Source organism: Cherax quadricarinatus, chromosome 14 (genome assembly GCF_038502225.1).
Source record: "Cherax quadricarinatus isolate ZL_2023a chromosome 14, ASM3850222v1, whole genome shotgun sequence".
Lineage (NCBI taxonomy): Eukaryota > Metazoa > Arthropoda > Malacostraca > Decapoda > Parastacidae > Cherax > Cherax quadricarinatus.
In genome coordinates, this window is record NC_091305.1 from 39,626,331 (window position 1) to 39,651,330 (window position 25,000).

A 25,000-nucleotide genomic window follows, 5' to 3' on the forward strand; every position below is an offset into this window, starting at 1 on the left:
GAAGGATCAGGGGAGACGTGATAACTACATACAAGATACTGCGGGGAATAGACAAGGTGGACAGAGATAGGATGTTCCAGAGAGGGGACACAGGGACAAGGGGTCACAACTGGAAGCTGAAGACTCAGACGAGTCACAGGGACGTTAGGAAGTATTTCTTCAGTCATAGAGTTGTCAGCAAGTGGAATAGCCTAGCAAGTGAAGTAGTGGAGGCAGGAACCATACATAGTTTTAAGAAGAGGTATGACAAAGCTCAGGAAGCAGAGAGAGAGAGGATCCAGTAGCGATCAGTGAAGAGGCGGGGCCAGGAGCTGAGTCTCGACCCCTGCAACCACAATTAGGTGAGTACAATTAGGTGAGTACACGCACACACACACAGGAGCTTGGATTCGACCCCTGCAATCTCAACTAGGTGAGTGCACACACACACACACACACACATACACACACACACACACACACACTCGCACACACAAACACACACACACACACACATATACACACACACACACACACACACACACACACACACACACACACACACACACACACACACACACACACACACACACAAACCTCACTCAAGGAGAAAGATCTTGGGGTGAGTATAACACCGAGCATGTCTCCGGAAGCACACATCAATCAGATAACTGCTGCAGCATATGGGCGCCTGGCAAACCTGAGAACAGCATTCCGATACCTTAGTAAGGAATCATTCAAGACACTGTACACCGTGTATGTCAGGCCCATACTGGAGTATGCAGCACCTGTTTGGAACCCGCACTTGATAAAGCACGTCAAGAAACTAGAGAAAGTACAAAGGTTTGCGACAAGGTTAGTTTCAGAGCTAAGGGGAATGTCCTATGAAGAAAGATTAAGGGAAATCGGCCTGACGACACTGGAGGACTGGAGGGTCAGGGGAGACATGATAACGACATATAAAGTACTGCGTGGAATAGACAAGGTGGACAAAGACAGGATGTTCCAGGGAGGGGACACAGAAACAAGAGGCCACAATTGGAAGTTGAAGACACAAATGAGTCAGAGAGATAGTAGGAAGTATTTCTTCAGTCATAGAGTTGTAAGGCAGTGGAATAGCCTAGAAAATGACGTAGTGGATGCAGGAACCATACACAGTTTTAAGACGAGGTTTGATAAAGCTCATGGAGCGGGGAGAGAGAGGGCCCAGTAGCAACCGGTGAAGAGGCGGGGCCAGGAGCTAAGACTCGACCCCTGCAACCACAAATAGGTGAGTACACACACACACACACACACACACATGCACATATGTGGTAATGCTTTATTTACAGCTAGCAAAGTCAGGGTATTTCTCCAGAATGGTCTGTAATATACCACTGTGGATAAAATACTTAGCCATTTCTTGAACACTTCTGAGTGAGTTGTTTCTAAATTCATTAATCTGATCACACTCCAGTACATAATGACGCAGGGTGTGACAATAGTCCATCTGGCAAAGTTTACATTTCGTTTGGTCTACATCTGGTGGTGGTGATTTAACCTGCCATAGATACTTGTAACCCAGCCGGAGCCGGGCGGTAGTGACATCCAAGAGTCTGCTTATTTTGTTGGATGCACCATAGACATGTGGCTCCTCCTGCATGATAGAATGATGATAGATGGACTCACTGGTGTCAATCTCCCTGAGTCTTAAGTCCATAAAATTCAGTTGAAGTTCTTTTCGTATTATTGTTCTCAAACTACTACCTGACAAGCCAAGATTGTAATCTACCCCCTCTTTGAAAGCATACAGCTTAGCCAATTTATCAGTTCTTTCATGCATCTGAAGACCAATGTGAGATGGAATCCACAGCATGTGCACTCTGACTCCACTGTCCACAATCCTACCATACCTGTGTCTGGCTTCTGACACAAGCATGCCACAATTTATGCTTAATGATTTGAGAGCATTTATGGATGACAGAGAATCAGTTACAATTAAACTGTCAATCTTTGATACATACATTAGTGGGATGAATTGTAAAGGACCTGCCTAGTATGGGCCAACAGGCCGCCTGCAGTGTTCCTCCTTTCTTATGTACTTATGATGGTGAATGATGCAACTGATGGTGAATTCAATTCAAAGTTTATTCTCTATAAGGATGATGCAACTAAGAATGATGCAACTAATAGTGAATGATGCAACTGATGGTGCATGATGCAACTGATGGTGAATGTTGAAGCTGATAGTGAATGATGCAACTGATAGCTATAAGGATTGAGAGTTAAGTCTCTTTCGTTTCAACTCTTGTCGGCGTTAGAAGATATTAGGCTTTTTCACTTTAGTTTAAACACATGGTGTTACATAAATAAGTTACCTTAATATCGTATTTATCGCTTATAACCACTGTATTTGTAAATATTAATAAGAGGTTATTTTAGGATATGCATATAAAGACGAAGTCAATACCACAATTCGAACGAAAAGTGACACGCGTATAATGTTTACTATAATTTTTTCCTAATTAATTTAGGTGATGCTTAGAAACATAATAATTGAATATGAAAATATAATGGAGTAGTTTTTGTGTAACTAAAAATGTTATTAATGTGTTAATGGTTTAGAGGGAGTGTTAATATAAAGTGGAGTGTGTGTGTGAGAGTTGTTAGTGAGGCGTCTTACACTGTCTTACAACACATCATGGATCACTGCACCACTCTGGGTCAGTCATACTCACTCTTACTGTAGTAATAACAGAGTTACACCCTGTGTGACAGCTGTATAAGTGACAACGTGCGGGAAGACGACACGTTGTCTTCCTGCACGTTGTCACATACAGCTGTCACTACACATGCTGTATAGCCCTTGTGGCTTAGCGCTTCCTTTTGATTATAATAATAATAACAATGTCACTACACCTGTATGTGGTTGTAGGGGTCGAGTTTCAGCTCCTGGCCCCTACTTTCCACTATGTGCTTCTGGGTTGACTCTTGGCTGTGTGAGTCCTGTCACTCAGGGTCCTTCACTTCTTAATCTGTGGCTAAAGAAGTATTTCCTAACATCCATATAACTCGTCTGTGGTTATAACTTCGTGTACCTGAGTCCACCTTCTGACTCTCACCGTCCACCTTGTTAATTACTCTCAGTATTTTGTACGTCGTAATCTTGTCACCTCTGGTCTTTCACTCCTCTAACATGGTCAGGTTTAGTTCCTCTAACATGGTCAGGTTTAGTTTCTCTTAACATGGTCAGGTTTAGTTCCTCTAACATGGTCAGGTTTAGTTTCTCTTAACATGGTCAGGTTTAGTTCCTCTAACATGGTCAGGTTTAGTTCCTCTTAACATGGTCAGGTTTAGTTCCTCTAACATGGTCAGGTTTAGTTCCTCTAACATGGTCAGGTTTAGTTTCTCTTAACATGGTTAGGTTTAGTTCCTCTAACATGGTCAGGTTTAGTTCCTCTAACATGGTCAGGTTTAGTTCCTCTAACATGGTCAGGTTTAGTTCCTCTAACATGGTCAGGTTTAGTTCCTCTTAACATGGTCAGGTTTATTTCCTCTTAACATGGTCAGGTTTAGTTCCCCTTAACATGGTCAGGTTTAGTTCCTCTTAACATGGTCAGGTTTAGTTCCTTTTAACATGGTCAGGTTTAGTTCCTCAACATGGTCAGGTTTAGTTCCTTTTAACATGGTCAGATTTAGTTCCTCAACATGGTCAGGTTTAGTTCCTCTAACATGGTCAGGTTTAGTTCCTCTTAACATGGTCAGGTTTAGTTCCTCTTAACATGGTCAGGTTTAGTTCCTCTTAACATGGTCAGGTTTAGTTCCTCTTAACATGGTCAGGTTTAGTTCCTCTTAACATGGTCAGGTTTAGTTCCTCTTAACATGGTCAGGTTTAGTTCCTCTTAACATGGTCAGGTTTAGTTCCTCTTAACATGGTCAGGTTTAGTTCCTCTTAACATGGTCAGGTTTAGTTCCTCTTAACATGGTCAGGTTTAGTTCCTCTTAACATGGTCAGGTTTAGTTCCTCTTAACATGGTCAGGTTTAGTTCCTCTAACATGGTCAGGTTTAGTTCCTCTTAACATGGTCAGGTTTAGTTCGTCTTAACATGGTCAGGTTTAGTTCCTCTTAACATGGTCAGGTTTAGTTCCTCTAACATGGTCAGGTTTAGTTCCTCATAACATGGTCAGGTTTAGTTCCTCATAACATGGTCAGGTTTAGTTCCTCATAACATGGTCAGGTTTAGTTCCTCTTAACATGGTCAGGTTTAGTTACTGGGAGCGCTTGAGGTTTCTAAACCTGTATTCCCTGGAATGCAGGAGGGAGAGATACATGATTATATACACCTGGAAAATCCTAGAGGGACTAGTACCGAACTTGCACACGAAAATCACTCACTACGAAAGCAGAAGACTTGGCAGACGATGCACCATCCCCCCAATGAAAAGCAGGGGTGTCACTAGCACGTTAAGAGACCATACAATAAGTGTCAGGGGCCCGAGACTGTTCAACTGCCTCCCAGCACACATAATGGGGATTACCAACAGACCCCTGGCAGTCTTCAAGCTGGCACTGGACAAGCACCTAAAGTCAGTTCCTGATCAGCCGGGCTGTGGCTCGTACGTTGGTTTGCGTGCAGCCAGCAGCAACAGCCTGGTTGATCAGGCGCTGATCCACCAGGAGGCCTGGTCACAGACCGGGCCGCAGGGGCGTTGACCCCCGAAACTCTCTCCAGGTAAACTCCAGGTCTAACATGGTCAGGTTTAGTTCCTCTTAACATGGTCAGGTTTAGTTCCTCTTAACATGGTCAGGTTTAGTTCCTCTTAACATGGTCAGGTTTAGTTCCTCTAACATGGTCAGGTTTAGTTCCTCTAACATGGTCAGGTTTAGTTCCTCTAGCCTCTCCTTATGGGTCATACCTCTCCGTTGTGGCATTATGTAGTTTCATTACAGATCTTTGCACTTTTTCCACCTTAATTACATGCTGATAGAAGTGCTTAGGTACGTTAGTGGTCGTCTTTGTGCTTAACATTATTTTATTACATGTAAACTACACATTTTATGCCTGGTTGACCAGGCAAGCACCAGATGAGCCTGGCCCATGGCTGGGCTCAGAGAGTAGATAAATTCTCTAAACTCTTCAAAGGTATATCAAAGGAGTGAGTTCCATGTTGGTGCTGCAGACTCCAAGGTTTTCCTGATATATATCGTGTATAAGGTCATCAGTGACTCCTTGTACAGATTCCTGTACCAAAATACACTTACTTAACCCCTTCAGGGTCCAAGGCCAAAATTTGAAGTGGTGCTCCGGTGTCCAAGAAATTTTGAAAAAAAAAAAAAAAAAAATTATTTTTTCTTACAGAATTAAAGAGCATATTTTTGTGAAGGTAATAAGACAAAAAAAAAAATCTGATCAGTACTTACCGAGATACAGTGCCAAGAAGTTTGTCAAAAATGATGTGGTGGCGGCAACATCGACGAATTCCACATACGTGCATTACAATATTTAGCGGTTTTTATAGTTTTTTCTTTTCTTTTCCAATTTTTTTCTATTCCTACTAACATTTGGGGCCTGAGAGACCAATACTGTATATAATGTATATATATAAACTCACTGTATTGAACACAATAACCGCACTAAAGTTATTATCATATTATTGTTTACCACTGTTGTTATTACAATAAACATGCACAAATATTGTATAATACTAATGTTCTATCATATATTTACATATTTACAATCACTGGACATGGTTTTAAAACTGCTGGAGCTTGTGGAACTCCTTGAAACAAGGCACCATGCACAGAGGCACCTTACATTCCTCACACATAAACTGAGTGTCTTTGCGTCTTTGTTGCCGTCGTTTTGTTTGTGCACAGACAATGCATCTCTTCTGAGCAAATTTCTTCTGAGTTGAAGGAAGCTGTATTATGAAATGATCACCTTCTCTCCTCAAACGCTTGGGTATATCCTGAGGAATTCGAGGACCTTGTTGTATAGCAGGTGTTCTTACCTGGTACTTCATTATGAGTTGTCTGACAACAGACAAACAAAATTCACCATATGGTGGTCTGTTGCCAGTCTTTATTTGGTACATATTATATGCATTGAGCATTGAAATGTCCATGAGATGGAAGAAAAGTTTCATGTACCACTTGTAACTCTTACAAACACAGTCAACAAAACCAGTCTGCATGTCACATTTGTCAACCAAGCACATGTTTTGTGTATAATCAATCACTGTCACTGGTTTTCGAATACGTTCATTAGTCACTCGATCAACTTTGCCACTGTCTTGCATTTCATTACGGTGAATGGTTGTCAACAATGTGACATCTCGTTTGTCATGCCACCGTAATGCCATGATGTCATTGGCAGTAAACACCTGCACGTCATCACCACGAGCACCTGCGTTGAGCCTGGGCATATGTTTACGATTAGAACGCACTGTGCCACACACATCTGTCTTGTTCACTCGCATGAAATCACTGAGTAATGGGCTTGTGTACCAGTTGTCGGTATATAATGTATGCCCCTTACCAAGATAAGGTGCCATCATGTTTCTCACTACGTCACCTGAGATACCCAATAACATCTTGGTATCTTTCAATGTTTTACTTCCCGTGTATACAACAATATCCAACCCCAGGCCACTGTCAGTCACAGAGTACAAACAGTTTTATACCAAAGCGTTTCCTCTTGCTCGGTATATACTGCTTGAATGACAGTCTACCTTTGAACAAAATCAAAGACTCGTTAATTACAAGATTCTTGAATGGATAAAAGTATATGCTGAACTTTTGTTTGAGATACATGAAAACATTTCTTATCTTGTATAACCTGTCACTTCTGTCAGGCCTGGTTTTGTCAGAGAAGTGCAACATACGTAAGAGTAAGATAAACCTGTTCACTGGTATGATTTCACTGAAGACCGGGGTAGAAATTAGCTGATCTGTGGACCAGTATGCTTTTATATTATGCTTATAGACATGAGGCATAAGCATTATTGTTGCAAAAAGCAAATACATTTCTGCCACAGTCGTCTCTTTCCACCTGTGTAGTCTTGACTGTGGTGATATGATCGTATTTGCCATGGTGTACTCAAAATACTTATTACTTTCCCTGACAATAGTTTCCATAAATGGCTGGTCAAAGAATAATTCAAAGAATTCCAGTTCATTGGCCGTGGTTCCAAGGGGACAAGTAGGTAGAATTCCACTTTGAGAGTCATCAAAGTGGTGAGGCTTGGGAACAAAATTGGGATTTTGCTGCCAATCCCACATACGGTTTGCTGGTGGATACTGGACATCATAGGCTGGTTGTGCGGGTGGTTGTGGTTGTGGTGGGCTGGTGAGTCACGCATGGCGGTCCCACTACCATCACCACTAACACCATCCACTGATGCCTGTGGTCTATCCATGCCAAGTGTAGCCACATCATCCTCACTATCACTACCTAAAACTGGTGTAGGGCCACGGGATGTACTCCGTGATGTACTCCGTCCCCTGGGCACTGCATAGGGTACACTACCCGAGCGCATGCGGCGGCGAACATACCGACGCTTCACTGGTGAATATGATTCCTCACTATCACTACTCGAATGATCGTCGAGCGCAATAAAATCACAATCCACGTCACTATCATCATCATTACTGAAGTCAGAGGCCTGGCCATGCGAAAATATTAGTTTTCTCTTGCGTTGAGGCACAACCGACACCAGAGGTAGAAGGTTGAGGATCATCAGGGTTTTCTGCACTATTGTTGATATCCTGGTCATTCTTTTCGGTCACTAACTGATCAAAGCCGTAGAATTCGTCTTCATTTCCACTTCCATCAGTGTCAGAACTATCAGATAGGAAGAGGAGAGTCCCAATTTTCCGGGGAGTGAGAGCTGACTTGCGACGAGGCATGGTGAACAAAGGTAACTGAGCCGGCGTTCCCACAATGCTATGCGGGCGCCTAGATTTTTTGTTATGGCACACACCCACCACGCAGACCCGTTCTCTCACATGTAGGCCTATGAGCGCTTTCGCGCTAAATTTGACGGCGCTAGAATTTTGGTGTAGATCTACGGTTTGGACACTCAACGTGAAGCCGTAGATCTACGGGACGGACCCTGAAAGGATTAATCTGAAATTTGCCGGTCTTGCATTTGCTAAAGCTGTTATGCTCTTGATGTGGGCTTCAGGCGATATGCTTGGAGCTGTGCTCACCCTGAGGTCCTCTTTCAGGGAGGTTTGCAATCTTTTTTCCCTGAGCCTCTGCACTATTTCTGGTCATCTTTGCCATTCCCTGATTTTCATAACTATACCTTTGCTAGTTTAAGTTCTAACAGCCACTTGTCATAACAGTCCTGCAGCCGTCCAGATCCATTTGTGATCTTTCCTGGTCTGCTCATGTTTATATTCTCAGGTTTCACATCATCTGTGAACAGGGACACCTTTGTCTCTTCTCTCGTGTTGTTCACATAAGAAATAGTACTGGTCCAAGTACTGCCCCTTGTGGAACTCCACTCATCAAACTCGCCCATTCCCACAAATCCTCCTAGGTAATAAATCTTTGCTTCCTTTCTGTTAAGTCTTATTTACTCCAGTGTAACATTTTCCCTGTCATTCCAGCCTGCTCCTCCATCTTTTGTCCAAGTCTCTTATGGGGGTACTGTCAAATACCTTCTTACAGTCCAAAAATATACAGTCCACCCATTCTCTCTCTCTCCTCTCTAACCTTCATTACCTATTAAACTTGTAAGATGTAATTTGCCTCCTCCAAAATCATGCTGGCTTTTACTTATGAATCTACTGCATTCCATGTGCTCTGCTGTTCTTTCTAATAACCTTCATAACCTTACATACAGTAGTATATGTGTTAACGACACTGGCTTGTCTGCCCCTTTTTTTAAAATATCAGGATCACATTCACTGTTTTTCCCTACCTCTAGCAGCTGCCTTGTTTCAGTCGACTTATTGAAGATTGCTGCTAGTGGTTCATTCAGTACTTACACTTCCTCTCAGAACCCATGCAGCGATGTTGTTTGGTCACCTCGTCTTCAAAGTATCTAGCTCGCTCGGCAGTTTCATCATCTGTTGTGTGAAGTATGTCCAGTACTTGTTGGTACACACTACCTCTGATTCAGTATCAGTGTTCCTTCCTAATCCCATTAAGAATAAGAATACTTTCCTAAATCTTTTATTCAGCTCGTCCAGACTGTCTGGTCATTCCAGAACTCCCCTCCATCCTGCCTCAGCCTTATTACCTGGTGTTTCACCATTGCTATATTGCTGATATGGTTGTTTAGCAGTTTTGGCTCATATTTGACTTTTGATGCTATGTTGTTCTCACATTTTTATTGAGCCTCTTCTCACCCATTCATATTGATTTCTTGTACTTTTGCTTGCTTCCCTGTACTCAGATGTTCTTTTTCTGTATTTTTGTATGTGTTCCTGCATGGTGTTGCTGTTACACAGCTTTCACTGTCCTCGTGCATGGTGTTACTGTACTAGCTGTCACTGTTACACAGTTGTCAGTCTTCATACATAGAACAGTGACTCATAAGCCACTGCTTGTATTATTTTTTAGATTTTGTGTGAGGTGCATCTTATGAGTGAGATGCGAGTAATGAACCCCAGTGGAAGTGAAGACCTTAAGAAAGATTCTGTGGTACTGGTGAAGGGCTCTTGATCAAAAGAATTTCACCTGTCCTCCAGTCACTGTGAATGTTATAGTTGTAATGCTTTGTACTAAATATAATAACAATAATGATGGAAATAAAGGTAAATATTGAGTTTAGAAGCTTGACCTCATTTCATGAGAATTTATACTTTAGTAATAATTAATTACTTGGATTGTATCTGTCTTCTCATGTGTAAAGAACAACAGGAAATAATTTTATATACAGTGGAACCTCGGTACTTGAACTGCTCCCTACTCGAACAGTTTGGTATTCTTATGCTTTATTCGGTAAAAAAAATTGCTCGGTAGTCGACCGTTTGCTCGGCACTCGGCCAAACAAATAATCTGCCAGAAATTCGCTGTAAACTATTTCGCGTTTCTTCGCATTTTTTGGTGTTTTTCATATTATTTGTATAAATAAATCACCATGGGGCCTAAGAAGATTAGTGATAACAGCCAACAAAAAAGAAAACTGGTTGGGAAAAATTCGTTCGGTACTCGAACAGATCGGCACTTGAACAGCCTTCTGGAACGAATTAAGTTCAAGTACCAAGGTTCCACTGTAATTATACATATATCATGCAAACAAAAATGAGATCAATGAAGGTACTGCAAATTATATTACAAATTTTGCTTTCTCTTATGTAGTAGGCTGAATATTTGTTATCAGATTGTATGCTTATAACAGTTTTGTTCTTAATATAACCGTACTGGAGGGGTTCAAGGAGGCCAGAGTTACTCCTATCTTCAAGAAAAATAGTAGGTCTGATGTAAGCAACTATAGGCCTGTTAGTATACTCAGTATAATATCTAAAATTCTAGAGAGGGCGGTGTATTCTCAAGTAGTTAAGTACCTTAATGACAACAACATTCTCCATAACTATCAATCGGGCTTTAGAAGATCCTACTCAACCGACACCTCCCTTATTAATCTGATGGATTACCTGAGAACTGAAATGTCAAAGGGGAACCTCATAGGTATGGTAACCTTAGACCTGCAAAAGGCCTTCGATACTGTCAACCACAATATATTATGTAATAAACTTCAAGCTATCGGTATAGGTTCTGTAGACTGGTTTAAGTCCTACCTTAGCAACAGGAGACAAATAGTCAAAATCAACAAAACAGAATCAGAACCCCTGCCGATAACATGTGGAGTTCCCCAAGGTAGTATTCTGGGTCCCTTATTATTCTTATGTTATGTCAATGATATGCCTATCAGTGTCAAGTGCAAACTCCTACTGTATGCAGATGACAGTGCTCTGTTAGTGTCAGGTAAAGACCCACAAGATATTGCTAATGTTTTAACACTGGAACTGGAGTCCTGCAGCAAATGGTTAGTAGACAACAAACTATCATTACACCTAGGGAAAACTGAAGCCATTCTCTTTGGCACGAAACATAAACTGAGAAGGGTAAATAACTTTAATGTTCAATGTAATGGGGAGCCCATCACTTTGGTTTCATCAGTAAAATATTTGGGAATCCCCTTTGACCCATGCATGTCAGGAGAATTGATAGGGAACAGTGTAGTAAAGAAAGCGAATGCCAGACTGAAGTTCCTGTATAGACAAGCACAGTGTCTACCTACTGAGGCTCGCAGGACCCTATGTCTAGCCCTTATACAATGCCATATGGATTACGCTTGCTCTTCTTGATACTCTGCCTTGACAAAAAAACTGAAAGATAGACTGCAAATCACCGAGAACAAAATCGTAAGATTCATCCTGGGGCTGGGACCAAGAGAACATGTAGGCCAGGATAAATTACAGCAGTTGGATATGCTGAATGTTGAAGACAGAGTAAAACAACTGAAGCTAAATCATGTTTATAAAATTGCTCACAAACAGTGTCCAGAATATCTTGCTGTCAATTTTGTCAAGGTTGGGAACCAAAGCAATCATAGTACTAGGGGGAGAGAGCACAACTTTGTAGTACCCACAGTCATTGGCCAGGCTTCAAACACCTTTTATTGTACAGCAATAAAGGAATGGAACAGACTACCCGCACATGTCAAAGCCAGTCATAGCATGAACCAGTTCAAGAAGAGTGCCAAAAGGTGTCTGATGAATGTAGCTACAGAAAGGGAGGGGAATGATTTTCTATTTTTTATCTAACATACGTGCAAATTTTACCTTATTCCTAGTAATGACCCTCGTATTGTAGATAGTCTTAATGACCCTCGTGTAGTAGATAGTCTTTTTAGTATGATAATAAGATGTTATCTTCATTATAGAATAATAAGAAAATATTATAACCTTTATTTTTTTTTTTTTTTTTTTCCAACAAGTCGGTCGTCTCCCACTGAGGCAGGGTGACCCAAAAAAGAAAGAAAAATCCCCAAAAAGAAAACACTTTCACCACACTCACACATTATCACTGCTTTTGCAGAGGTGCTCAGAATACAACAGTTTAGAAGCATATACGTATAAAGATACACAACATATCCCTCCAAACTGCCAATATCCCAAACCACTCCTTTAAAGTGCAGGCATTGTACTTCCCATAACCTTTATATTATAATAATAAGGTAAAAGGACCCCAATGGAAATAAGTCACTCTGTCTGACTTTTTTGGGTTATCCTAGGTTCTCTACACATATGCTGCTATGTATGATAATTCTATGTAACTGTATTTGTGTATACCTGAATAAACTTACTTACTTACTTACTTACTTATAACCATTATAGTAATTTAAAAGTCCATAAAACATTTTTATATATAACCCAACAGCTTATCATACAATATCTTAATGCCTCTAACTACCAGAACTACCAAAAAAAAAAAACACCTGGGAAGTCAGTAATTTATTCAATTTTGCACTGTACATTATTTAAAAAAAATCTAATTTAAAAACAGAGTTCAAAACAAACAATGTAGGTATTCTAGCCTCTTAAGCAGTGTTTGAATGTCAAATGGCACTGAAAAAAGGTAATGATCACATCACCTGTGTAGGTTCCACTTACAGGATGGTGTCCTAGTGTCCTACCTGACATATATTCATTAATCATTTCCCCAGGCCTCTCCATACAACACTTGTCTTTCATTTTGAATTTGTCACACAAAAATAAAAAAACATTTTTCCCTGTTTCTCAGTTAATAAACCATAACCAAGAATGCCTGGTTATAGTTTAGGTCATCCCAGGGAGGTAGGCAGGCCTCTTATCCTTCCTTGAAGAATCGTCAAAAATTTGCCACATGTAACACTTCGAAGCCCATTTTGGGCAATGTCTGATCTGAAACCAACCAAAATCTTCTTTTCTCACTAGTATGTCTTTTGGTCTATCAAGTAGCACCAGAAAATGGCCAATAAAACAGTAAAAAACCACCCTCAAAGGCCTCAGTCTCTATTTTAACTCACTCAGGGTCTGTGCCATGGGTATGGCACAGACCCCATTCTCTTGTATGGGCCAAAATTTACCACTCTCTTACTTGAGGATGCTATGATTTACGTGTAGATCTACGTAAGGCCCCAGTCATGTAGATCTACTGTACACGAGATAGTGAAAGGGTTAAGAGATAGTCATAACAAAGACAGTAGTCTCATACTTTTCAGCAGATAATTAGGTCTTACTCATGTACTCTTGCTTTCTTTTTCTGTCTTTTTTTCTTTCCTTCATATATTGCATCTCAATAATAATAGCAATAATAAAAACCAAGTTTTGTTTTGCCTCTTCAGGAGAAATTTACACATCTGATAAATTTGGATGTGATGAAAGTGGTGATGGCACATCTAGTAAGCCTTACAAAACTGCTCTTCAGGCCATGCGGAAGGCTGGCAAAGAACCATTCCCTACAATATATGTTGATGGCAAGGAAGACCAGGTAAGGAGTACTGTCAGTGCTACTTTAAATGTGTAACAGTTTGGGGCATTTTATCTTGTTTAAGTGGCCAATGTTGAGTAAGAACTTGTCAGTTCTCTCACTTCACAGTATGGCTAAAGCACTGCCTTTGTAATATACTTTTGAAATACTGTTTGGAGATTTGCTGATAGGTTACAACACTAGCAGTGTAATGGGGTTATAAAAGTTTGAGTTCCTGCAGACCACTGTTTGTTTCAATGGTCTCCTCTTCTAGGGTGAGGGAGGTAAATTGTGTAGCAGCCCCGAAGCTTCCCTAACTGTGTGTCTGCAAGCATTAGACCAGCACTTAAGCCAATCAAGCTACATTGTGGGTCACGTGCCCACGCAAGCTGACACACTGGTACTTGAACGTATGGGCAAAGCATCACCTAAGAATGGTCCGCTTACGTCTTCCTATCCACACTTTACGAGGTGGTGGAGACATATTCAGAGTTTTGACTCTGATTTGAAGGATTTGCCACAGACAGATCTTTGTATTCTTAAACAGTTCAGCCTTCCTGATGCCAGACTATCTCAAGGGAATGTAAGGAGGTTTCTTGTAAAATGTAAATTTGATTATAAATTTAAAAGTGGGAGTCATACTTGGAATTTCACCTCTTTTATTTTGCATGATTGGTAGATTGCAGTGTGTTGTCCATCTATATTATATTGGTAGTCATTAATAAGCAACTCTTGTCAAAATTGTGATAATGTAGTCCTTGTTGCATGAATATTCCTTAACTATTATTTTAATTTTTCTTGTTAGTGAACCTCTCTTTTGTATTCATTTTACCACGTTATGTGTATAGTAATTGCTCTAACTATTCAACGTCAGTGATAATTTAAGATTATTTACTACTCCATTGAGGGTTTATTTACTGACCACTCTTGCTGAAAATTTCCTAGAGGTATCAGGTCTATAGATTTATCGTAAATATACTTAATCCCCTTTTTCTCTCTCCCTATAGATACAATAGAAAGTGTGTTAAGTGAATTTTAAGTTAAGCAAATTTGAGTTTTACCTAAACATCCATGTTATAACTGAAGATGAAGACTGGATTATAATGTATGCTAATTTCGTATATTTTATTGCTGAAATTACAGTGGACCCCCGCATAACGATCACCTCCGAATGCGACCAATTATGTAAGTGTATTTATGTAAGTGCGTTTGTACGTGTATGTTTGGGGGTCTGAAATGGACTAATCTACTTCACAATATTCCTTATGGGAACAAATTCGGTCAGTACTGGTACCTGAACATACTTCTGGAGTGAAAAAATATCGTTAACCGGGGGTCCACTGTACTGGTGAATTGTATGAAATTGCATAGTGAAGTATATTGCACTAATATCAGGTGCTCATCTGTACACACTGAGTGCTGTGTGTCTTGTTTACACAGTGAGAGGTTATTTCACTATTTTAGGAGCTTTCTTTGTTAACAACATTAACAATAAACATCAACAATAACAAAAACATCGCTAATAGGATTAGGATAGGATAGGGCATTAGGTGAGGGCATTATGGATTATATCAAGACATGAAAAGGTTAGCTTGTAAACTGCTCGGGTGCATTAGCTGAAAACATCTGGCATTAGTTCACAACTTTCCACTGGAAACTTGTTAGGTAAGAGACACATGCAACTGTTAGATACCTTTATTTCAAAACATTTCACCTACACAGAGGGCTTCTTCAGTCGAGTACAGAAAAGTTGGTAGAATGGGTAATGGACTGATTCCATCGTCTTCACAGCTCTTCTGCTTGTTAATTTCTCCTCCATCACTATTTTTTTGATCTGTATTCGCTACTGACTCAGAAGTCGTACTGTGTAGGTGATCTAAATGCTCACTCTGATCGTACATTTGGGCCTAATAAAGATACATCTAACTGATTGCACATGTGTATTTATCCTAACAACCTGTCGTATGTATAGTTTATTTGCGACCATTTTTAATATTCACACTGGAAACTGACTTGTTAATTTTTCGAACTAAACAAACGACCTCCCATAGCTGGTGGGTCTAATATACATTCACAAATATTTTTTTATTTTTTTTGCATAACAGTAAATCCTATTTTTTGGTGTGATTCATTATGTGAATAAAAAATCAAAATGGAATTTATTTGTAAAGTCTCAAAACATAACTAATCAGAAGAAATGTTAGTTTAGTGCCAGGAATGCCTACATTGTTCATTCTGGACCCTATTTTGAAATTGGAATATTTTGAACTTTGTGTTAAATTGGCCAAATTAACAATTTCCGATCACTTTATTTTGTAGTTGAAACAGTTGACTTGGCGATTTCTTGTGCTCAATCGATAGAATAGAAGTAATACTAGTGAAATAGCTAAGAATTTGGTTGATTGGAATAATGTAATTGGCCTAAAATGGGAGTCAAAGTCGGCAAAATCGCCGATTCGTAAATATCGCTGACACATCAAAATTCGCGAGAGCATAATTTCGTCAATTTTCCACCAAATTTCGTACTTTTTGTTTTATTACCTTCACAAAAAGATTCTCTACGATTTCATAAGAAAAAATAACAGATTTGGGCCTTGGACCCTGAAAGGGTTAAAAAAAAATCTTGACGAAACCACAAAAATTTTTTACAATACTATTTTCTTCGTGAGATCTCCAAATTCATTGAAGTTGGGTTTATAGATGTAGTATTATTGCATTAATGGGGAGTGCTAAACCCATAGGGGTCATACAGTGTCTGGGTAATGGGAGGTGATGAAATTTGATTCAAGGAAGAGTAGTTACAAATCCTAGGATCAAGAGTCCTTCAGGATCAAGGCAAAGGTACCTTGAACTCCTGCAAGTATAACAAAATTTTCTTCCAGATTGGGATTAATTTTTTTTGTTAATTTTGGCATTCATACAGAGGAGAGAAATTTGGCATGGAAAAATCTAGCAAGTATATTCTGATCCATATCCTTTGGTTAGTTTTCAATTGAGGGGTCAGCCACCAAACAGAAAACTAAAATAAACCAGAAAAAAAGGGGGGGGGGGACCTTGCAAGAAACCTGCAAATAAAAAAAATTTGTGGAAGATTTTTCACTAAAAGTGAATAAATGAAGCTTTAAAATTTTGAGGTTTGACTGCTACTTTGCTTGTAACAGAATTTTAAGTATAAGAGCTGGTTTTGCATCCTTGCTGGAGGTGGCAGCCCCTTCAAACTTACCCTCATCCTTGCTGGAGGTCACAGCCCCTTCAAACTTACCTGCCCTCACCTGCATGTAATCAAAGCGTTGCATAGTACTCTACCTGCAAAAAAAAAAAAAAATAAAGAATGCTTTTGTGGGCTAGAATCCTGGATTTTTTCTTAGTGTGTACCCTATCGCATGCTTTTATCTGTCTGGCCATTGTTGTCATTATCTTTATTTTCCTCTTAATCACGAGAATCATTTATGTACTCTACCTTCCATTGGTTTTGAAAGTTGAAATTGCCTTTTATCATTTCAACCAGAATCTTGTTGCTTCTATCTTCAAAAATCTGTATAAATAACAGGGCAGTTTATCAGTTCTCTGAAAAGCCCATTTCATGCTCCTTTGATGCCCCTTCATCCCTTACATATGCTGGCAGTAAACTCACTCAGTGGTTTTGGATGCTTGATCTTAATGAGTTCTCTAGTTATACTGTACTAGTGTAAACCTTGATTCCTAGTGAGACTCTTCCATACGTTGTGCCTTATCTTTTGTTATTTAGGATGAGGATTATTGCTGATTACTAATACACCTTGCAGGTCCTCTCAGAGCACCTGAGTCATGTTTATGATATATACATCTTTTAATTAATTTTTGTTATCCTCCTTCTTTGGTTCTTGTAATGTCATATCTGATTTTTTTTTTACAAGCGGATTAGAATCTTGTTTTGGAACATTTAAAACTTTTTGAAACCATTTTTTAAAGTTTCATTTTATTGATTTTCTTCTTCACGTTGTTCCAGAAATATGAAATTATTGCTAAGAGTCAGTTGAAGAAACTCACTAAACTCTGGAAAGATGTAAGTGTATGACTTTAAGTCTTTTATAATAAAACCCTTATTTTGAATAAGTAATTTACATCAAGAATAGTAGATTTTTTCATATTTAGCACTAAATAGAGAAATGTAAAGTACAATACAATACTATAGAAAATATTTTGTATACAAGATTGGCATTAAATTTTGAAGTAGAGAAAACATTATTTTAAGTGATATGCATACAGTGAAACAAATTAGTCATGTTAAAGATATTTGTATCTAATGAATCAATTTAAAAAGGATCTGTAGTTGTGACTTAAATACCACATATATTTTCTAGGAGTGTAAAAAACTTGAAGCTCGTCTTAAAAAAGAAAAGGAGGACGAGGAGAAGCGGACGAAGGCTCTTGAAGAGGCCAGAAAAGTGACTATATCAGAAGATCCAAGTTTACCTCCTGCTCTCTGTATCAAGATTAGAGATGGTAAACAGTATCGTAATAAGAGAGTTAAAGTTAATGGATGGGTTCATAGACTCAGAAGACAGGGTTAGTCTTTCTGCCTTTCTCTCTAGCATTCATGCCTTGCTAACACTTGTAACATAATGTACCACTTTTTCTGCTTAACAAACTTAAAGTTGTCACTTGTTTGCACTGACACCAGTATGCAGGTAGAAAAAAAGTTCTTCTTTGTTCAGAATTTTCAGTGTTATTGTTTTTTTTCTTGAAAGCCAAGTGGCATATAATTTGTTCTAAACTTAAGTACTGTAATTACAATAGTGACAGCAGTGCAAATTTTTCATTGCTCAAACTTTTGAAAGTTTTAATATTTCACTTTACTGTAAATGGATATTTTTTTAGGTTGAGTAATATATATTACTGTTTCCAGGTAAAAATATGATGTTTATTGTCCTTCGTGATGGATCGGGATTCCTACAGACAGTTCTGACAGACAAGTTGTGTCAAACATATGAAGCTATAATTCTCAACACTGAGAGTTCTGTCTCATTGTATGGTACACTTCAAGAAGTTCCAGAGGGAAAGGAGGTAAGGATCTTGCCATTTTTTTTTATCTTCCCTGTGTACCTGTTTAAATGATGTTCATAAGATTTGTATGTCAGTGTGGTAAGGGCTTTTGGATCTATGGAATTAGTTACTCTTTCCATCGACGAAGCCTAATTACTTCCCATTCCTCAAGCACTGTATGGGCTGTAACACTTCTAACTGAATTTTTTTTTATTACACTGGTCTCCCACCAAGGTAGGTTACCTGAAAAACAAGCACTTTCACCAGATACTGCACTTCAGATGCCCCTCCAAACTGCAGATATCCCTACCCTTCCTTCAGAGTGCAGGCACTGTAGTTTATAGTAAGATGGGTTATTGGTGGTTGAACAACAGAAGACAATGAATACAAGACAAAGAATACTAAAAGAAAGGGGAAAGAAGTGACAGTTATCAATGATTTGGTGATTATTTTTACTATGCTGGCTGTCTCCCACCAAAGTATGGCAATTGGAAAAAAATGGAAATGCATTCACCATCATTTGTTGAATAGCCATCTTGCCAGAAGACAGCAGACATCACAATTCAAATGAACTGCTGAACTGCAACATCCCCACTGCTCTTTTAGCCTTAAATGTGTGTGTGTGTGTGTGTGTGTGTGTATATATATATATATATATATATATATATATATATATATATATATATATTTATATATATATATATATATATATATATATATATATATTTATATATTTATATATATATTTATATATATATATATATATATATATTTATATATATATTTATATATATATATATATATATATATATTTATATATTTATATATATATATATATTTATATATATATTTATATATATATTTATATATTTATATATATATTTATATATTTATATATATATTTATATATTTATATATATATTTATATATTTATATATATATTTATATATTTATATATATATATTTATATATTTATATATATATATATATATATATTTATATTTATATATATATTTATATATAACAGGGATAACAGGGATATCTTGCTACTCCTACTTACACTTTGGTCACACTTCACAGACACGCACATGCATATATATATATATACATACATCTAGGTTTTTCTCCTTATTCTAAATAGCTCTTGTTCTTTTTTATTTCTTCTATTGTCCATGGGGAAGTGGAAAAGAATCTTTCCTCCGTAAGCCATGCTTGTCGTATGAGGCGACTAAAATGCCGGGAGCAATGGGCTAGTAACCCCTTCTCCTGTATACATTTACTAAAAAAGAGAAGAAGAAAAACTTTATAAAACTGGGTTGTTTAAATGTGCGTGGATGTAGTGCGGATGACAAGAAACAGATGATTGCTGATGTTATGAATGAAAAGAAGTTGGATGTCCTGGCTCTAAGCGAAACAAAGCTGAAGGGGGTAGGAGAGTTTCAGTGGGGGGAAATAAATGGGATTAAATCTGGAGTATCTGAGAGAGTTAGAGCAAAGGAAGGGGTAGCAGTAATGTTAAATGATCAGTTATGGAAGGAGAAAAGAGAATATGAATGTGTAAATTCGAGAATTATGTGGATTAAAGTAAAGGTTGGATGCGAGAAGTGGGTCATAATAAGCGTGTATGCACCTGGAGAAGAGAGGAATGCAGAGGAGAGAGAGAGATTTTGGGAGATGTTAAGTGAATGTATAGGAGCCTTTGAACCAAGTGAGAGAGTAATTGTGGTAGGGGACCTGAATGCTAAAGTAGGAGAAACTTTTAGACAGGGTGTGGTAGGTAAGTTTGGGGTGCCAGATGTAAATGATAATGGGAGCCCTTTGATTGAACTTTGTATAGAAAGGGGTTTAGTTATTATTATTTTTATTTTTTTTATTATCACACTGGCCGATTCCCACCAAGGCAGGGTGGCCCGAAAAAGAAAAACTTTCACCATCATTCACTCCATCACTGTCTTGCCAGAAGGGTGCTTTACACTACAGTTTTTAAACTGCAACATTAACACCCCTCCTTCAGAGTGCAGGCACTGTACTTCCCATCTCCAGGACTCAAGTCCGGCCTGCCGGTTTCCCTGAATCCCTTCATAAATGTTACTTTGCTCACACTCCAACAGCACGTCAAGTATTAAAAACCATTTGTCTCCATTCACTCCTATCAAACACGCTCACGCATGCCTGCTGGAAGTCCAAGCCCCTCGCACACAAAACCTCCTTTACCCCCTCCCTCCAACCCTTCCTAGGCCGACCCCTACCCCGCCTTCCTTCCACTACAGACTGATACACTCTTGAAGTCATTCTGTATCGCTCCATTCTCTCTACATGCCCGAACCACCTCAACAACCCTTCCTCCGCCCTCTGGACAACAGTTTTGGTAATCCCGCACCTCCTCCTAACTTCCAAACTACGAATTCTCTGCATTATATTCACACCACACATTGCCCTCAGACACGACATCTCCACTGCCTCCAGCCTTCTCCTCGCTGCAACATTCATCACCCACGCTTCACACCCATATAAGAGCGTTGGTAAAACTATACTCTCATACATTCCCCTCTTTGCCTCCAAGGACAAAGTTCTTTGTCTCCACAGACTCCTAAGTGCACCACTCACTCTTTTTCCCTCATCAATTCTATGATTCACCTCATCTTTCATAGACCCATCCGCTGACACGTCCACTCCCAAATATCTGAATACGTTCACCTCCTCCATACTCTCTCCCTCCAATCTGATATTCAATTTTTCATCACCTAATCTTTTTGTTATCCTCATAACCTTACTCTTTCCTGTATTCACCTTTAATTTTCTTCTTTTGCACACCCTACCAAATTCATCCACCAATCTCTGCAACTTCTCTTCAGAATCTCCCAAGAGCACAGTGTCATCAGCAAAGAGCAGCTGTGACAACTCCCACTTTGTGTGTGATTCTTTATCTTTTAACTCCACGCCTCTTGCCAAGACCCTCGCATTTACTTCTCTTACAACCCCATCTATAAATATATTAAACAACCACGGTGACATCACACATCCTTGTCTAAGGCCTACTTTTACTGGGAAAAAATTTCCCTCTTTCCTACATACTCTAACTTGAGCCTCACTAGCCTCGTAAAAACTCTTCACTGCTTTCAGTAACCTACCTCCTACACCATACACTTGCAACATCTGCCACATTGCCCCCCTATCCACCCTGTCATACGCCTTTTCCAAATCCATAAATGCCACAAAGACCTCTTTAGCCTTATCTAAATACTGTTCACTTATATGTTTCACTGTAAACACCTGGTCCACACACCCCCTACCTTTCCTAAAGCCTCCTTGTTCATCTGCTATCCTATTCTCCGTCTTACTCTTAATTCTTTCAATTATAACTCTACCATACACTTTACCAGGTACACTCAACAGACTTATCCCCCTATAATTTTTGCACTCTCTTTTATCCCCTTTGCCTTTATACAAAGGAACTATGCATACTCTCTGCCAATCCCTAGGTACCTTACCCTCTTCCATACATTTATTAAATAATTGCACCAACCACTCCAAAACTATATCCCCACCTGCTTTTAACATTTCTATCTTTATCCCATCAATCCCGGCTGCCTTACCCCCTTTCATTTTACCTACTGCCTCACGTACTTCCCCCACACTCACAACTGGCTCTTCCTCACTCCTACAAGATGTTATTCCTCCTTGCCCTATACACGAAATCACAGCTTCCCTATCTTCATCAACATTTAACAATTCCTCAAAATATTCCCTCCATCTTCCCAATACCTCTAACTCTCCATTTAATAACTCTCCTCTCCTATTTTTAACTGACAAATCCATTTGTTCTCTAGGCTTTCTTAACTTGTTTATCTCACTCCAAAACTTTTTCTTATTTTCAACAAAATTTGTTGATAACATCTCACCCACTCTCTCATTTGCTCTCTTTTTACATTGCTTCACCACTCTCTTAACTTCTCTCTTTTTCTCCATATACTCTTCCCTCCTTGCATCACTTCTACTTTGTAAAAACTTCTCATATGCTAACTTTTTCTCCCTTACTACTCTCTTTACATCATCATTCCACCAATCGCTCCTCTTCCCTCCTGCACCCACTTTCCTGTAACCACAAACTTCTGCTGAACACTCTAACACTACATTTTTAAACCTACCCCATACCTCTTCGACCCCATTGCCTATGCTCTCATTAGCCCATCTATCCTCCAATAGCTGTTTATATCTTACCCTAACTGCCTCCTCTTTTAGTTTATAAACCTTCACCTCTCTCTTCCCTGATGCTTCTATTCTCCTTGTATCCCATCTACCTTTTACTCTCAGTGTAGCTACAACTAGAAAGTGATCTGATATATCTGTGGCCCCTCTATAAACATGTACATCCTGAAGTCTACTCAACAGTCTTTTATCTACCAATACATAATCCAACAAACTACTGTCATTTCGCCCTACATCATATCATGTATACTTATTTATCCTCTTTTTCTTAAAATATGTATTACCTATAACTAAACCCCTTTCTATACAAAGTTCAATCAAAGGGCTCCCATTATCATTTACACCTGGCACCCCCAATTAACCTACCACACCCTCTCTAAAAGTTTCTCCTACTTTAGCATTCAAGTCCCCTACCACAATTACTCTCTCACTTGGTTCAAAGGCTCCTATACATTCACTTAACATCTCCCAAAATCTCTCTCTCTCCTCTGCATTCCTCTCTTCTCCAGGTGCATACACGCTTATTATGACCCACTTCTCGCATCCAACCTTTACTTTAATCCACATAATTCTTGAATTTACACATTCATATTCTCTTTTCTCCTTCCATAACTGATCATTTAACATTACTGCTACCCCTTCCTTTGCTCTAACTCTCTCAGATACTCCAGATTTAATCCCATTTATTTCCCCCCACTGAAACTCTCCTACCCCCTTCAGCTTTGTTTCGCTTAGGGCCAGGACATCCAACTTCTTTTCATTCATAACATCAGCAATCATCTGTTTCTTGTCATCCGCACTACATCCACGCACATTTAAGCAACCCAGTTTTATAAAGTTTTTCTTCTTCTCTTTTTTAGTAATTGTATACAGGAGAAGGGGTTACTAGCCCATTGCTCCCGGCATTTTAGTCGCCTCATACGACACGCATGGCTTACGGAGGAAAGATTCTTTTCCACTTCCCCATGGACAATAGAAGAAATAAAAAAGAACAAGAGCTATTTAGAAAAAGGAGGAAAACCTAGATGTATGTATATATATATATGCATGTGCGTGTCTGTGAAGTGTGACCAAAGTGTAAGTAGGAGTAGCAAGATATCCCTGTTATCTTAGCGTGTTTATGAGACAGAAAAAGAAAACCAGCAATCCTACCATCATGCAAAACAGTTACAGGTTTTTGTTTCACAGTCATCTGGCAGGACGGTAGTACTTCCCTGGGTGGTTGCTGTCTACCAACCTACATATTTTAAGAAAAAGAGGATAAATAAGTATACACGATATGATGTTGGGCGAAATGACAGTAGTTTGTTGGATTATGTATTGGTAGATAAAAGACGGTTGAGTAGACTTCAGGATGTACATGTTTATCGAGGGGCCACAGATATATCAGATCACTTTCTAGTTGTAGCTACACTGAGAGTAAAAGGTAGATGGGATACAAGGAGAATAGAAGCATCAGGGAAGAGAGAGGTGAAGGTTTATAAACTAAAAGAGGAGGCAGTTAGGGTAAGATATAAACAGCTATTGGAGGATAGATGGGCTAATGAGAGCATAGGCAATGGGGTCGAAGAGGAATGGGGTAGGTTTAAAAATGTAGTGTTAGAGTGTTCAGCAGAAGTTTGTGGTTACAGGAAAGTGGGTGCAGGAGGGAAGAGGAGCGATTGGTGGAATGATGATGTAAAGAGAGTAGTAAGGGAGAAAAAGTTAGCATATGAGAAGTTTTTACAAAGTAGAAGTGATGCAAGGAGGGAAGAGTATATGGAGAAAAAGAGAGAGGTTAAGAGAGTGGTGAAGCAATGTAAAAAGAGAGCAAATGAGAGAGTGGGTGAGCTGTTATCAACAAATTTTGTTGAAAATAAGAAAAAGTTTTGGAGTGAGATTAACAAGTTAAGGAAGCCTAGAGAACAAATGGATTTGTCAGTTAAAAATAGGAGAGGAGAGTTATTAAATGGAGAGTTAGAGGTATTGGGAAGATGGAGGGAATATTTTGAGGAATTGTTAAATGTTGATGAAGATAGGGAAGCTGTGATTTCGTGTATAGGGCAAGGAGGAATAACATCTTGTAGGAGTGAGGAAGAGCCAGTTGTGAGTGTGGGGGAAGTACGTGAGGCAGTAGGTAAAATGAAAGGGGGTAAGGCAGCCGGGATTGATGGGATAAAGATAGAAATGTTAAAAGCAGGTGGGGATATAGTTTTGGAGTGGTTGGTGCAATTATTTAATAAATGTATGGAAGAGGGTAAGGTACCTAGGGATTGGCAGAGAGCATGCATAGTTCCTTTGTATAAAGGCAAAGGGGGATAAAAGAGAGTGCAAAAATTATAGGGGGATAAGTCTGT

The 25,000-nt window shown here is 39.1% G+C and overlaps 2 protein-coding genes across 5 annotated transcripts in view; both read left to right on the plus strand.

Annotated features, from left to right (window-relative positions):
- LOC128703856 (oxysterol-binding protein-related protein 1) overlaps nucleotides 1–25,000 on the plus strand; it is a 648,989-nt gene that overhangs the window by 260,089 nt on the left and 363,900 nt on the right. The window lies entirely within an intron of this gene.
- Nucleotides 2,557–25,000, plus strand: part of AsnRS (asparagine--tRNA ligase) — a 62,600-nt gene continuing 40,156 nt past the window's right edge. The window contains exons 1-6 of one of the 2 annotated variants that reach the window (XM_070084967.1): nucleotides 2,557–2,681; nucleotides 13,306–13,451; nucleotides 13,705–14,013; nucleotides 17,419–17,475; nucleotides 17,774–17,978; nucleotides 18,319–18,476. In XM_070084967.1, the coding sequence (XP_069941068.1) occupies nucleotides 2,660–2,681; nucleotides 13,306–13,451; nucleotides 13,705–14,013; nucleotides 17,419–17,475; nucleotides 17,774–17,978; nucleotides 18,319–18,476 (897 nt within the window). In that variant the 5' untranslated portion in view covers nucleotides 2,557–2,659. The remainder of the gene's footprint in view (nucleotides 2,682–13,305; nucleotides 13,452–13,704; nucleotides 14,014–17,418; nucleotides 17,476–17,773; nucleotides 17,979–18,318; nucleotides 18,477–25,000) is intronic. The other variant, XM_070084968.1, reaches the window with a different exon arrangement.